Here is a 15,756-nt window from a genome sequence, read left to right on the forward strand (position 1 = left end):
ACTCATTGTTTAATTGTTTTTGATTCATTTATTATCCACACCATTAAATAATTGCCCAGATTTTCAACTTGAGAATGGGTGTGGGATAACTAACGTATGCAAACTTTTGATATAAGCTTTATTTAATAAAATTTAAAACGAATTTTCATATTTTCGTTTAATCAAAAATCACCGCAAACGTACACTATTTTCTTATAACTAATGTGCCAGATCTCTCTCTTTTATTCAAAATGATACAAAGAATAAAGACGACATAATTTAAAAAGCCATAATAAAATTTTATCGTTAATTTGCTATACAGTACGGCTAGTCGCGGGTAATCATATTGAACTAGCAACACGCGGATAATGCTCACCTACAGCCGTCAGTTTTGTGTTCTAACGCTAGCTTTATCATAACTACGTAATTTTACATTCACTGAAAAACAAAAGAAATAAAAAATCAATGTTTTTTTTTCTCCCAGAGTTGTCCCTCAACATTTTCAGAAACGAAAATATTTTCTGACATGATCATTTGTATCAGCGATGACTTTGAACAGAATGCGTTGTCATCAGTTCCATTTGGAGGATTCTTTACTTGCAAGAACGGTAAAGTCCAAATGATGTTTTTCGATTGTCACTTCATAACATGCAGATATGCACAGTTGTCTATATATTTTTTAAAAAAAGTAGTATCATGGGAAATTCAAGTCCACGTTAGCAACTAAACCCCAATGCGACCTGCTGACTAAAGTAAAAAATTATAAAGTTATAATGAATGGCTAACACCTTCCCGCAAGGAACAGTACCAAGGAAAAAAATATAGACAGAAAGATGGGAAGAAAACATCAAAGAATAAACGGGCATGTAATTGAAAGTTATGGTAAAGAAAAGAGGAATGGGAAAAGATGATCAAGAGATCACGTGTGTTGCCCCAACGATTCAACAACTTAAGGGAGAGGCGAAGGATTTCAATCCATTTACCAAGCTGACTGAGCTGACGGTCAAGCTAATCATAGATTTAGAATTTGCCTATTTTGTATAGCAGATTGTTTTAGGCACTAATAAGACGTTCAGTAAATTGATAACTTAGAGTCTAGTTATTGGACATCTCCAGTTTCCAGATCTCATGATCTGTTTACCATGTTAAACACAATGCTAATATATACAAACCCTATTAAGTAAACATCAGATTTATCGCGTTGTCTTACTCATTGTGTGAAGTCTAATCGATTTCTTATTTCTTCTTAATGTATTATTTGATTATAGTGGAGATTTTCTTGCATGGGGAAACTTCAAAAAATAGCAACCATTTCGGTATTCAGAAAATAGGAAATGTCGATAAGCTATGTTTTTTTTACAAAGCTTATATCAACTCTGTCTGTCTGGTTAAAAATTTGCACACATTAATTCTCTCACCCCCAATATCGGATCAAGCTTAAACTTTGCACAGTTATTTTTTTTTACCTGAAAATTAGTTAATTGACTATTGGAAATAAATTATTTCGCTTGGTGTCTTGAACAAGGGAAAGAAATTGTAATTGACTGAAGTGGTGGTGGTATAAGATGAATTAGTCCCCTTTATAGGTTGTCGTCTGAGTCATAGTGAACACAAACCTGAAAACTAGGACGAGACTAAAGGAACGATGGATAACTATACACTCGTCTATGTTCATAAGCTCTCCACTAGCAGAGAGGTTACCGTGTAGTAAGACAGAGAAGGCTTGAGCCATGAGTTCGAATTCAGCTTGTTCTCCCTTTTTTTTATTTTTAAAAATGTTTTTTTTTAATTGTTAGTCTATATCTATTATAAACTAATTGATACACGAACGCTGAATATAAGCTTTGTTTTAAAGAATTGTAAAAAATATGTTCTTGTTTTTTTTTAAAAACCTAAATGATATTTTTTTTCTAACCTTTTCTGTTGATAGCTTTTTAGTTTGTTTCTAGTTGGCAACTCTCATGTCACGTCGTTGACCCTGTTTAATTTGTGGTGAAAATCTCCAATTAAAAACGAAACACAAGGGATTATTGTAAACGCGTTAAGCCTGTCCTTATATTAGAAATTAGTGAAGGCTCATTTTTTTTTTAAAGGAAATCCATTAGCCAAGGAAGGAGACAATTCTGCAGGAGATACTGATAGCGGGCGGTACTACGAAAGCAAACGGTACACGTCAGAGAGCTACCCGAAGAGTTGTCCTCGTGGCTACAGCCAACATCTTGCTACAATTGAGGAGGTAGGTCTGCTATGTTTCGTTTGTTTAATGGAATGTATAGCAACACTTTGTGTGTTTCTACCTGAGAAAAAATCTGGTACTTGCCGTCAGTCAATGAACTGTTTGTTTTTTTAGCTTCTCAATACAACTTCTATATGATCTATTAGTCACATAATGAAAAGAAATTTCGTTTAAAGCGAAACAAAGCGTCAAGACAAAAAATTTAGTTGTTTTTGTTTGTATATTTTAATAAATAACCACCAAACCATGCAATTATCACTATGTCAGTGTCACATATCAGTCTAGCTGAATCTAAATTTAACTCTTCCAGGATGCAACCCCTAGAATTTAGCCCCGGCTTTCTTGCTAGAATATTCTAAAGACAGAAAAATCTATGCCATCATCTGATCAAGTGATTGAAGCGTGGGTTGTCGTAGGAATGATGGGATAGGATTTGGCAGTCTTTTAGCGTCAGTTGAGAGATGAAACTCGAGTAGACAAGTCGCATATATTTGATCAGTTGTAGAATCAAAATATCTATTTTAATCTATTCGTTAACGAGCTCGAAAGAAGATATTCATTGGTTAGAGTTTTATTTGTACATTTTGTGTACTGAGAATGAATCCTAGTTCCTGAATTAGAGTTTTCGTATTTTGAATTGAAGAATCTTCGTTATTGGATATTAAGATCTAATATCAACATCTAGTTCTACACAAAAATCCCCGGCACGTCACAGAGAGAAGAAATAAGACAGTGACAGATACTAGAAACATAAAGCAACCTGTGACAGTCAGTTGAGGGAAAGTTCTGGTTTGGGATTTGCTGATACTAAATGTGAACCTTATAAGAAACAGTATATAATCAATCTGGCTGTGTGCTTGGTTATCTGTGATATACCACACAATTATTCTGGATGATTTGTATGAGATGAAGGTGTTGGCTACAATGAGCTTATAGCTGCTAGAAAACTCTAAGAAGGTCTCTACCTGTGTAAAACCGTCTATGAAATTAAAGAAATCAACGAAACGTTTGCCAAATCTAAACACGAACGAGACAGTAAGTTAATATAAATGATGTAATATAAAGGTCTTAGGTAAATGTTAAGCTTTTGTTTTCTTTTCAGGGATGTTCAATTTACTATTGCATCCAGGCTACAGAAGGTTCGAATCCTACCTTACCATCCATAAAGCTTCCTCCATTTTCACCAGAGCCAGATTCAGCCGATGAAGAACTATACATTCTGGTAACAATGTCAAATCAATGTCTGTATTATATAGTCAACATTGTATAGACATTTAGCTAACAATGTCAAATCAATGTCTGTATTTTCATTAAACATCTTTAAACTCATTATAAGACTGTTGATCAACTATATGGAGGAGTGGTAAATAACTTTATTAAAAAATATTGAAACTGAATTATTTCATGTCCACTAATGAAATTTGTTTAAAACTCTTGCTTTCTTCGTAAATGCCTTCTTAGAAGTAAAAATGATATAAAGAGCAGCTTAAAATGTTCAGTTTTAATCATCTTTCTGTCTAAATCTATTTAAATATATATATAGTTCGTCCATCGTGGTTCGATGATGACCACTTTGTCATCCATGGAGCTGAGGGCTTTGCACTGGGGTTTTATGCCTCCTCATGTGGCTGGTGAGACCTATGTGAGGCCAGAATGTTTGGCTGCACACTGGGTAGGTTATTCCCGCTAGAGCTAGTATCGTGGGCCTAGCTTTTCTTCTCTGGCGTTTTTCTTCTGCCAGCCTGTTTCTCTTTTCCTCAGCAACCTGTGCGCCAGTTTTCACAGCGCGACGCCATGATGCTCTGTCATGTGCCTTTGTCTCCCAGGTGGCTGGGTCAATGCTGAACGCCTTCAGAGAAGCTTTGAGGGTGTCCCTGAAGCGCATTCTTTGACCACCTTGCGAGCACTTTCCTTCGCTTAGTTGGCCATACAATGGTTTTCCATTCTGCAGACGTGTCCTGCCCATCGCAGCTGGGACTGCATCAGGATTGTATGGATGCTTTGCAGACCCGCTCTTCGAAGGACTTCAGTATCTGGTATTTTTTCTTGCCATTTGACATTCAGTATTTTTCTAAGACATGTCATGTGGAATTGATTCAGTTTTTTTTCATGTTTTTTTGTACACTGTCCACGTTTCTGAGGCATAGATTAATGTACGGAGGATGACGGCTCAATAGATCCCTAGCTTTGTAATTGTAGTGATACGTCTGTTCCAGACATTTTAGACAGTCTGCCATAGGATGCACTGGCCTTGGCGATACACAGGTCGATTTCATTATCAATCTTTCCGTTTCTGGAGAGTATACTGCCAAGATATGTGAATCTGTCCACTGTGTTTATATAATGTCCATTTATCTTGATGCTTGGATCCGAGTAGGCTTTCCCAGGAAAAGGTAAATATAAGACTTCAGTCTTATTTGTGTAAATGGTAAGGCCAAAGTCTGAGCATGCTCTTGAGAAGTCACTGACAATGCTCTGCAGATCATTTTCAGAGCAGGCATGTAGAGCACAGTCGTCTGCAAATAGCTAGTCCCTGATTACTGCTGAATTTGTTTTTGATTTTGCTTTGAGCCGCCTCGGATTAAATAGGCCACCATCAAATCTGTATGTTGTATTTGTTCCGATGTTTTCTCTATTTGTGAATGCATCTGTCAGCATAGCAGAGAACATGATACTGAACAGTGTAGGTGCTAGGACACAGCCTTGTTTTACCCCGTTTGATACTTTGAAGGGCTCTGATGGTTCTCCACTTTGTTGGATACGAGCCTTCATGCCATCATGAAATAGTCTCACCATGGTTATGAATTTATACAAGTGAAAAGGGACCCGCCAAATCTGCGGCAACCACAGAGGAATATCTCTTCTATCTAATGCTGGGAAAATCCTTTCACGCATCCTATTAAATCGGCTCATGCAACACATAGAACATGGTCTACTACCAGAAAGCTAGTGCGGTTTCAGAAAAGAGCGTGGTACCATTGATATGATCCAGGAAAAATGTCAGGAACAAAATGCTGACCTCTTCTTAATATATGTCAACCTAACAAAGGCATTCAACACTGTTAGCAGAGAAGGACTCTGGAAGATTATGTCAAAGTATGGCTGTCCACGAAATATTAACGAACTAAGCCACTGAAACCCCAAGATAAAAAGCACAACTCTTGTGTAATTATATGCAGGCCTTTTTATTTTATTTTAAACAATTCAATCATAAAGTCAGACAGTGTTGTAGGTGTTGGTCTCTGGGGTCTTTGCAGAGTTAAGATGGCATCGCCCTCAGATGTGACATTGTTGATCCACCACTGATTAGTGAGCTCGTTTTGTTTTCTTAACCTCGTTTTATGTCATATATATTTTCAATACTAAATCTAGAATTTAAACGTAAACAATACTTGTATTTCTTTATAGCAAGATGATAAAAATGATGTCAAGATAGTGAATACTTTACAAGATGATACAGTCGATGAGCCACGTCTGCATTATCTTCCGATGGACGATCAAAGAAAAGACTCGAAAAATCTACTCCTCTCTTCGTCCAGCACAAACGAGAAAGAAGCTTTACCAGTGGGTGCTATAGTAGGTAGGTCTACAGTGAACAATTAATCCAGTGAAGTATAGGTCAGATGTGAGGGGACTGGTGGAATACTGTCTATTGGAGAATCAGAGCAAAGTTCACTATTTCTAAATATATATCTAAAGAAGGAAGCCTATAAAATGGTCTGCCCTGTCAGTTATATCTAAAGAAGGAAGCCTATAAAATGGTCTGCCCTGTCAGTTATATCTAAAGAAGGAAGCCTATAAAATGGTCTGCCCTGTCAGTTATATCCCTTGCTTCAACTTAACTTTTGTCTGTCTGTCGTTTTGTAAGTTTCGGATGTACCTTCAGAATTGAAGTTTATTACAGCGGATAGAGTTTGAACTGGAGACCATCGAAAGGACACTCCAGAGCGATTACCACACGACCAGGCTGCCACCAATTTAAAATAAGTTAGTTTGATTCATATTAAGATATTTATTCACTTTATTTGTATTTCACATAACCCCGCATTATATTGACTATAAGAATAAATTATAACAATTTTCTTGATAAAAGTCCGGTAGAGTTATAACCAACATATTCGCAGCTCTTTTTGAAGAGCATAATGAATAAATAGTTGTTGAATGAATACTTGTTGGCCTCCATCAGTCGTAGAACGTATATGGTTCAGCCTTGTTGAGCACTTTTTTAGACTTCATCTGATTGTAGAACCTTGTTCTAGAGAGACATTCCCGCCCATACACTATGAAGGTAAAGAAGGCATTTGCATTTTTTTTAGCTTGTAAAGCTCTGAATCAAAGGCTACCTTTTTGTTTTCTAAGTAACAAACCGTCTATTTTTTTTTAAATGAACTACGCAAGCCATTTTTGTTTAAATAAACCATTTTTTTTTTGTTACAATTATTTACTATTAAAAGTAAAAACATTTGCATGCATCGCTAGAGCTTCCTGTAATAGAAGTTTCTTAAATGTGAATTAAAATGTTTACTTTTGGTTTAAAAGAGAATAAACATATTTAGTATGTATATAAGTCAAATATAATTTGAAACAGCATTTAATAATCCATGTATCATGCTATTCAAATGGAATACATTGCATATCGTAGACGTTACACGTAAGACTTTAAACCAATTTCTTCCTTAGCGACACATTTATCCTTTGTGTGCACAGACAAGGTTGTGGTTGTTTGCATTTTGCAGCTCATAGCTTCTGATATTATTGCTGAAAATACTGAAAAAAGTTGTTTTTTTTTACATTCCTAAGTGGACTACTTTGGGGGCCGATTTTGAGTTTGTTTCTATACAAACTATCTTATTAATTTTTTTCTTCCTTTTTTTATTTGTTAATAACAATTTTATGTTTATAGCATGTTGAGTGCGCTAGGGTTCAATTCAGTTTTGTGGAACAGTTGGAGGAGGGAGGGAGAGGTGTATCCAGGAGAAGGCTTCCGTGCTGCCTTTTCAAAAACTATTTTAAAATAAAAAATTGCTCGTGTCTGAATTCGAACTCCACGATATATCAAAATCGCACTAAAATGTTGAAAGAGCATTATAATGTATAATTATAATTGAAATGATATTATTCGTCATGCCTAGTGGAGATATAGTCTATTATTTCTTTACACATTAACGTCATTCTCTTTTTTTAATTTTTTTTAACACGTTCCTTAGTAACTTATCTTCATTTTTTTATAATTTTGTTTTTTAAATGTTTATGGAAAAAAATGCACTTCACAGGTATATGTATTGTGTCCATCGTGTGTGTCGCTGCCATTATCTGGGCCGTCATCTATATTGTAAAGAAAAGAAGGAGCCGTGATTTTGCTTTTAAAATCCTACCAAAAGAGCCAGACACTTTTACTATTTCAAAGTACTAGACATCACAGCAATGTAACAATGTAATATTTATATTTTATATGAAATTGATCCGTTGTTTTTTTTATTTTATTTTGTATTGATTTTGTTTATATTGAAAATTGTGATAAACTTTGTAAGAACTAAAAAAAAGATAAGAACTTTGGAAAACTAAACAACTTCAGGAAAATGTAAGGTGTGGTCGGAATGTCCTAAAACTTCAAGGAGACTCCTAATCTTCAAATGGCCTTCATAGCATTATGCCCTCAACTTACAGATGTTTCAAGTTTAACATAAAGTACATACTGCAAACTTGTTTGTGATGTCTCACTTATTATTACTGCTGTAGACTTGTACTTACTAACTTTGCTCTTTTTGTAGTTTTTGTCTATTTTTTTACTTTACCGATGCATTATTGTAATTTGTGATTGGAAAAAAAGGTTGTGACCCGACGTGTATAGTTCTACAGGTCATTGTTTTTGGAAGTTCGGAGGCTTCTGATGAAACTGTGACAAACCGTTGAAGCCTCTTTCGCTCCAGCAGAAATTCGTTTTTATCGATGTCGCTAGGAGTACTATCGAGATTGATTTCGACCTGAGGATTTAATAGCTGGGAAGGCGACAAAAATTCACATCTATCTGCTACATCATGAAGTTGCTCGAATCGGGTGATTATTTCTTGAACAATCCTGTCCAAGGTAGAATAAATTTCCCTTCGTAGCTCTTCTTTGTGTGTAAGTACAGAGTAGTCACTTTTCTCACCAGGCATCTTTTTCTTATGGCCAATACGTTTTTGAGGTTCTGCACTGATTCTCAGATCTGAACACACGCTTTCGGCAAAGGTAATGCTGGCTTCAGCGATGTCCTCTCGATTACTACTTCAAAATGTCTCTAATGTTTTTATTTTGAGTGAGCAGTCTCGAATAGACATTCCTTTTTTTTTGAAGGTAGACTTGCGCATCATTAATTTCAGTTAATACAGGAGCCCAAAATCCAAGATAGGTGAGAAAACTAAAAGACTGAATAGCAACTAATAATCCACCTGCTTCAGATCTAGTCGATGAATTTTCATCCCTGCTAGTTAATGTCTCCAGAGTTTCTATAATTTTAGAAAATTTATCCCTAACCATCTTGACGGCTTCTCCTCTGGCGCTCCAGCGGGTCTCAACTAAACGTTTAAGGCTAGTTCCGGTTATTTTGATGAGGATATCCCAGCGGTGTGTTGAAGTTGAGAAAAGTGTACCAAAAAATGTTACCGAATTGACTTCAGCAGCTCGAATTTCTGCTAAATTGAGAGAATGGTTTAAGCAGGCAATGAATAGTGCTTTGGGATTTAGGCTACTTCTAGAATACGTTTTTGGACACTGTAGTTTTGACCTTTCATGACCGCAGCATTATCATAGCCTTGACCCCTGCAGTCCATTATGTCTAAGCCATTCCAACACAGTTTCTCTAGAATCATCTCAGCGATTTCAGCAGCATGCTTGTCCTTTGTGTCGATGAAGTCAATAAAAGACTCACGAACCTGCACCCCGTCATTATCCATGACAACGTACCGTAAAATTTGGGAAGTTTGATCCAGCTTTAAGATGTCAGGTGTACTGTCAAAAATAATAGAGAAATATTTGGCTTGTTTTACTTGCTGTATGATTTGTTTTTTAACGTGATCCCCCAATATTGTATTAAATTCATTTTGTATTTGTGGAGACATGTATGTATTCGGTCTGGAACAAAGCTTAGTTCGAAGCACATGCTCCCTCAAGAGTGGATCGTATTTTGATAGTAATTTTACTAACTCCAAGTCACTCTTTGATCCATGCCGTTAGCCAATTCAATCAGAGATGGCGATTTCTCCGTCTGAGCTTAAAATGGTTTTGAGGCGCTAGCCAGACTAGTCTGTCTTGAGCACTGTTCATCATTTTGATTACGTTACAGTATTACAATTAACTAGTTAGTTAAAAAAAAACTCGTAGAAAACAAAGGTTAGCTTATTTAAAAATATTGAGATTACAATAGAATTATTTCCAAAATTAAACTATAAAGAATCATAAAGAAATGAATAAACTAAGACAATTGTTTAGAGCTAGAGTTTAGTAATATATTTGTAAACTCTATATCTAGATTTAACCAGTGGACTAAACAATGACGTAAAAAAAGGTCGGCCTATCCTCTTCTTCCTCATATTACAGAGCATTGATCAGTGTAGTAACAACATGTACCGTGTGTCCGAAATAAATCTAGTAAATTAGATTCAAACTGTTCTATAGCTTACATTGTATTGAAGAGATTAACATACTGATGAAACAAAATAGCAACATGACTAGTTTATAAATCGTTAGTTCATGTTTAAAATACAGTTTGTATGTTTGTTCGTGTCCATACAATTTGTCGTTTTTTACTGAAACGCTCAGGGAAATAGAAAATTAATACACACTGGGGGAATTGTGGTGCCCCTCTCCACTTGATGCCCTGTGCGGCCCGCACCACCCGCACATTGGTAGCTACGCCATTGGATTGTGCTGTATTTATTTAAGTTCTGCTAAATAAAAGAAGAAAAGAGTTGTCTGCCTTTTTTAGAACTTGGAATGAGAGAATGCAACGGGCAATTGTAAACAAACATTGTGAAAGTGGTAGTTTTTTTTAGATCTCCACCAAAAGGGGAATAAACGCTATTAGTTTTGTGTGGTCTGTCTGTCCGTGTGTCCGTCCGTCTATCCCGTTAGCATCTCGTAAACTAGAAAAGATATTGAAAATCCGACATCATGATATTTTAGACCATTCAAAGTTCTGATGCATGGCTACTTTTTCTTTTCTTAAAGTAAAAATTGTAATATTTAAAATCATCAATTCAAGCAGTTTTTTTTCATAAAAATACACCATTCTTACAACTATTCACTATTAAAAGTACGAATTGTTCGAGACACTGTAGTAAGAGTGGACACTGTTCACAATTTCTTTTAAGACAAGTATTTCTAAGTTATGTAAGTTCTAGCATACTATCTACTAGATTTACAAAAGAAAGTTTACTTTTATTTTTAGAGAGAAAAAATCTTTTTAGTATGCATATAAGTGGAATATAATTTAAAACAACAATTAATAAGTAGTTTATTATATTATCGCGTGAACTGCACTACAATTGTACACCACTGGAACATTGAACTAGAGGAAGGAGAGATGTTTTTTTTATGGAATTTGTCTTTTTCTTGAGGCTTTGAATAAGAGATTGACCCTTAACATAACAATTAGATCAATAAGATAATCCTTATATGACATTCATTAGGCCAGGTTCACATCACTTTTATAGCATTATCTAATGATGAAATAAAGTTTAGTTCAAAGGAAAGTAAAAAATGTGTACTTCAAACACGGAGTTTTCTTCGTGTGGCCAACAAGATAGTCATTCTTTTCTCGATTTTTGAGGTTCCTCTATGAAGAAGTGACTTGAAGAGGGGAATTTTTTCTTGCGACCTTTAACGAGGTCGGTGTAACAGAGGTATTAGAAGCGCTATAAAGATAAACTCAGGCGTCATTCCAACCTAGCCGTTAAAGAGGAAAGAATCCGGCAGCAGATGATCTCAGAAAGAGACAAGTGGAGAGCTCTCTTGAAGGTGACAGAACACATTTGAGTACCAAAGATAAGATCCAGTCGAGGACTTGTGAAGAAGACAAAACGAAAACTCATGTAGATCCCATGAAGGAAACGGCTTGGTCTGCATCAGTGTGGCTAAATTGGCAGGTCTCTATTGATATGCGTAGTCATGTGAAATACTGTACTCATCTTTAATTTTCAGAATTAATGAAAATGCCTTTTTATTTTTTTTTAATATTGATATTTATTAAATTTATATTAGGAAAGTTCATGTACTCAAGGTATATGAAGACATCTGAAGTCATAGTACTTTGAAAGTACGTGGATAATTGCTTGTTAACATGTTAAAACTATTAAATATTAAACTAATTATAACTAGGTAAGTATATTTAAATCTCTCGTCAGAGGCACAACGTTTTATACTAATAATGTTAAAGAGGAATCATTCATTCATTGAAATCTTTGATTGCATCAGTGTGGCTAAATATGCAGGTCTCTAGTGATATGCGTAGTCATGTGAAATACTGTACTCATCTTTAATTTTCAGAATTAATGAAAATGCCTTTTTAATTTTTTATACTGATATTTATAAAGCTGATATTTGATATTTATGCTATCGTATTGAAATAAAAAAAAAATCTCACATCAACTCAATCTGTCTGTCTGATAAAACGTTTCTACGTTATTTTTTTCTACACCCAATCTCGGATCAAACTGAAATTTCGCACCATTGTTTTTTTGCCTGACAAAACAAGAATCAATTTTAAAAAGTTAATTAGTATTTGGTAATTAATTATTCTGTTTGGTATCAAATAAGTGAAAGAAATCGTACTTGAAAGATGTGGCGATATAAATTGAATTAGCCCCCTTGAGGAGGTTTGAGCCATGTGTCGTTTTTTTTAAATGCATTTAAAAAGCGATCACGATAGCATTAACGGAGATACCACCTTCCCAGTTGGTTAAGATACGTCATATGCCAATGAAACAATGACACTTAATACAAGCTTTTTTTAAAAAAGTATTTTTTATGTTTTTTTCTAGTTTGACTTTGGAATTATCAACTAATTATAATCCTGATTTTCGAAATTTCAAATTGATAAGCACCTGCGTTTGTTTCAGATCTAGTAGAATGTAAGTGAAACATAGACCAAATAATACCAGACAAATCATCCAATTACTCCTGGCCTACTTATACTTCCGTCGCACCATTATTTCCCGTTCTACAAAGCTAAATTTCTGGACATGGAAGGCTTAATGTCCAATTGGGAAAATAAATGTGATTAATGTGAGTAATGTTCATGGAACAGTTTGTGATGTGCATAAAGGTCGATCAGGGCGACCTCGTACAACTACAAGTGATGAGTCTACAACTGCCGTCTTGGAACTGTTTCAGCGTTCACCTCAAAACTCGTCAAGGCAAGCGGCACGTGAGAGTGATGTAAGTGCTAGTAGTGTGCTACGCATTCTGAGGCAAGGCAAGTTTCGTGTGTACATTCCAAGGCTGGTGCAACAGCTAAGTGACGACGATCCAGATCGAAGGTTAGAATTTTGTGAATGGGTTTAGGAGAGGGTGAGACGTGAACCGGGATTTATGGGTGGCATAATTTGGTCGGATGAAGCCCAATTCAAACTCAATGGAACTGTCAATAGGCTCAATTGTATGTACTGGGCTGAAGATAATCCTCGCATTACAGTTGAAAAGGCTGTGAAATTGTCTGATGTAAAAGTGTGGTGTGGTTAGTCTGCAAGGGGACTCATTGGGCCTTTCCGCTTTCAAGGTACTGTTACTGGAGAAACATATCTAACAATCCTTGCTGACTCCATATTCGCTGCCATTTGTGCATTATTCGGTAATGATGAGTTTTATTTCCAACAAGACTGCGCCCCGCCGCACTATCATAGGGACGTACGAGCATACCTGGATCACAATGTGCCAGGCCAGTGGATAGGACGCAGGGGACCAATCGAGTTTCCTGCACGCTCTCCAGACCTCACGCCGCTGGATTTCTTCTTATGGGGCACAGTTAAAGATGAGGTGTACAAACATAAACCACGTCACTTGGACACACTGTGGAATGAGATTCAGGCGGTGGGGGCAGAAATCTCAGTGGACACTTTGGTACGATGTACGGACTACGGAATCAGTGTTGACTCATACTCTGCAATGTATTGATGCTGAAGGCCACCAGTTTGAACATTACTCACATTAATCACATTTATTTTTCCAATTAGACATTAAGCTTTCCATGTCCAGAAATTTAGCATTTTAGAACGGGAAATAATTTGTCTATGACAGTTTAAAGTGTGTATACACGCACCCTGTATATGAGAGATATAATGCATTTAAGCAGCCAATAGTAGGCCAACAGTACTTAAGTAATAATCGATCTATATATATAATTCTCTTCTTCCCTCAACAGTTTGGACGAGAAGCAAGAAGTAAGGAAAGATCACTCTTTTATTTCTACATTTCCTTATTGAATGACATCCCAAAATGACAATTTTTTCCTATAAATTTCAGGAGATTCGTATGAGTTTTCTAAAAATATTAATAATTTCCGGATATTTCCAGGATTTTTCGTATATTTTGCAATTTCAGGAGATTTCCAGGAGCTTCTGGTAAATTGACAGTTGTTATAAGTTATACAATGGTTTAATTTAATAATTTATACACCTAGAATTAGTGCGGGTCCTATGAAAGTGCGGGGCCCACTGCGGTCGCATAAGTGCGGAGCCCACTAAGGTCACCTAAGGCCGGTCCAGCAAAATAGCGGCATAGCCGTCGACTAGTGTTTTATAACAAAAATAAGGCGTTAGAGGTGGACATACTGAATTGTCATTGTTACAGCGTTAGAGACGGATTAGTCTACCCTTACCGCTCAAGACCCCGCACATGATGGTCTCCCAGGGGCGCCCGCACTGCTAAGGCTGCCCCTGGCGCTGGTTGTGTGTTTGTGTGTGTGTGTATGTCATTATGTTTGTTGTTTGAATGTTTTTTGTTTGCGTCTGTATTGTTACTGTTATAGTAGTAATGCTGGAGTGGACTATTGTAGTCAAACCGAATTCCCATTTGTTTAGACCAATAAAATTATCTTATCTTATCTTATCTTATCTTAAGTACCACCAGTGGCACTGCTATTGTAATCAAATCGAATTCCCATTTGTTTAGACCAATAAAATTATCTTTTCTTATCTTTTCTTATCTTATCTCAAGTACCACTAGTGGCACTGCTTTAGATATTGAGGTAGAAATATCTCTTCCATTCACCCTATTCTTTTTTCTCTCTCTCACCAGCACCTAACGTTCCGTCCGTTCTAAAGGTTGTAATGGCATAGCTTGTTGGTCAGCTTGACCTCTTCGTTTATGTATTATATGTAGTAAAGCATTGTAACACGTCATGGGGACTTCCCCCTTTACATGGAACCGGAAAAACCCAATTCATTTTCATTTCATCGATCAATGGCATGTGACTTTAACAAAAAACAAGATTCATATTTTTGAGAAAAGAATTGACTCGAACAACATAATCAAGCAGAGACTACCAAAAATGAAGGTAATTAAATAAATTTGTCTAATCTAATCTCATTTAACAAAATAAGACTTTTATTATTAATCTTTATCTAATCTAATCTCAATTTCACTCTTTAATCTAAATCTTAATTTAATGTAATGTAATCTCTAATCATCTATACATGCCTGTTGGTCCGTTTCTTTGTTGTTTTTTTTTACTTATAGGCTCCGGAATTAATTCGGAATTATTTGCCACTTTTGGACGGAATTAATTTTTCCGCCATTTCAGAGAGCGCAACTTTGCTTCGATATAACTTGTATAACTTTTTTATTTATTATTGGAAAATAATAAACTTGATATTGAATTAAAAAGAAATGGATGTTCTTTCCATTTCTTATGTTTTCTAGTTTGCAAATTATGTTGTTTTTGTAATTTTGGGTTTTGAATATAAAAATTAAAAATGAAAAACTCACCAACTGACATTGAAAATATCCATCCAAGTGCATGTTTAAAGAAATTTATTGTTCAAATTGAATTGAAATAGCTTTTTTTCTCATTTTTATCTATTTGTTTACAGAACACCACAGAAGAAACAGCAATAGATGCAAAAAATAATAAACTGGAACTAATAATCCAATGTCACTACTTTAACGAAAAAGCCCATAAAAAAAGCAATACGCTTGGAACAAAACACTTTTACCCTAAAACTAGTCCAACTGTACAGCATATATATATGTATTGTATTTTCTTCTAAAGTTCTCCATGTACTTAGTATATAAATATTCCTTCTAGTTGTGATATTCATGGAAGCAGTCAATATGAATGTGTGGGTTCGACTCCCATCCAGCGCAAACATAAACCGTTCTCCCTGACCCAAAGTGTTTACATACTCTGTCTTTCTTTATAGTTATAGGTCTCCATTCTCTGAAAATGGATCTTATTCTAGCAGGGGTGTTCCATTTAATCCTATGGTCAGCATAGCTATTTATTTTGCTAACAAGACTATCAACAATGTGATTGTCAATGAAAAAAACATTCCATCTCAATAGAT

General features: G+C 35.6%; 2 protein-coding genes across 2 annotated transcripts in view; both read left to right on the top strand.

Moving 5' to 3' along the window:
• LOC106054137 (macrophage-expressed gene 1 protein-like) overlaps positions 1–10,165 on the top strand; it is a 30,159-nt gene extending 19,994 nt beyond the window's left edge. Inside the window, exons 11-15 of the mRNA XM_013209888.2 lie at positions 464–587; positions 2,073–2,215; positions 3,318–3,437; positions 5,624–5,795; positions 7,489–10,165. Of these exons, the coding sequence (XP_013065342.2) occupies positions 464–587; positions 2,073–2,215; positions 3,318–3,437; positions 5,624–5,795; positions 7,489–7,628 (699 nt within the window). The 3' untranslated portion in view covers positions 7,629–10,165. The remainder of the gene's footprint in view (positions 1–463; positions 588–2,072; positions 2,216–3,317; positions 3,438–5,623; positions 5,796–7,488) is intronic.
• A 4,326-nt stretch (positions 10,166–14,491) lies between these two features.
• LOC106054140 (macrophage-expressed gene 1 protein-like) overlaps positions 14,492–15,756 on the top strand; it is a 165,197-nt gene continuing 163,932 nt past the window's right edge. Inside the window, exon 1 of the mRNA XM_013209891.2 lies at positions 14,492–14,747. The gene's annotated coding sequence lies outside the window, so the exon portion shown is untranslated. The remainder of the gene's footprint in view (positions 14,748–15,756) is intronic.

Source organism: Biomphalaria glabrata, chromosome 4 (assembly GCF_947242115.1).
Source record: "Biomphalaria glabrata chromosome 4, xgBioGlab47.1, whole genome shotgun sequence".
Lineage (NCBI taxonomy): Eukaryota > Metazoa > Mollusca > Gastropoda > Planorbidae > Biomphalaria > Biomphalaria glabrata.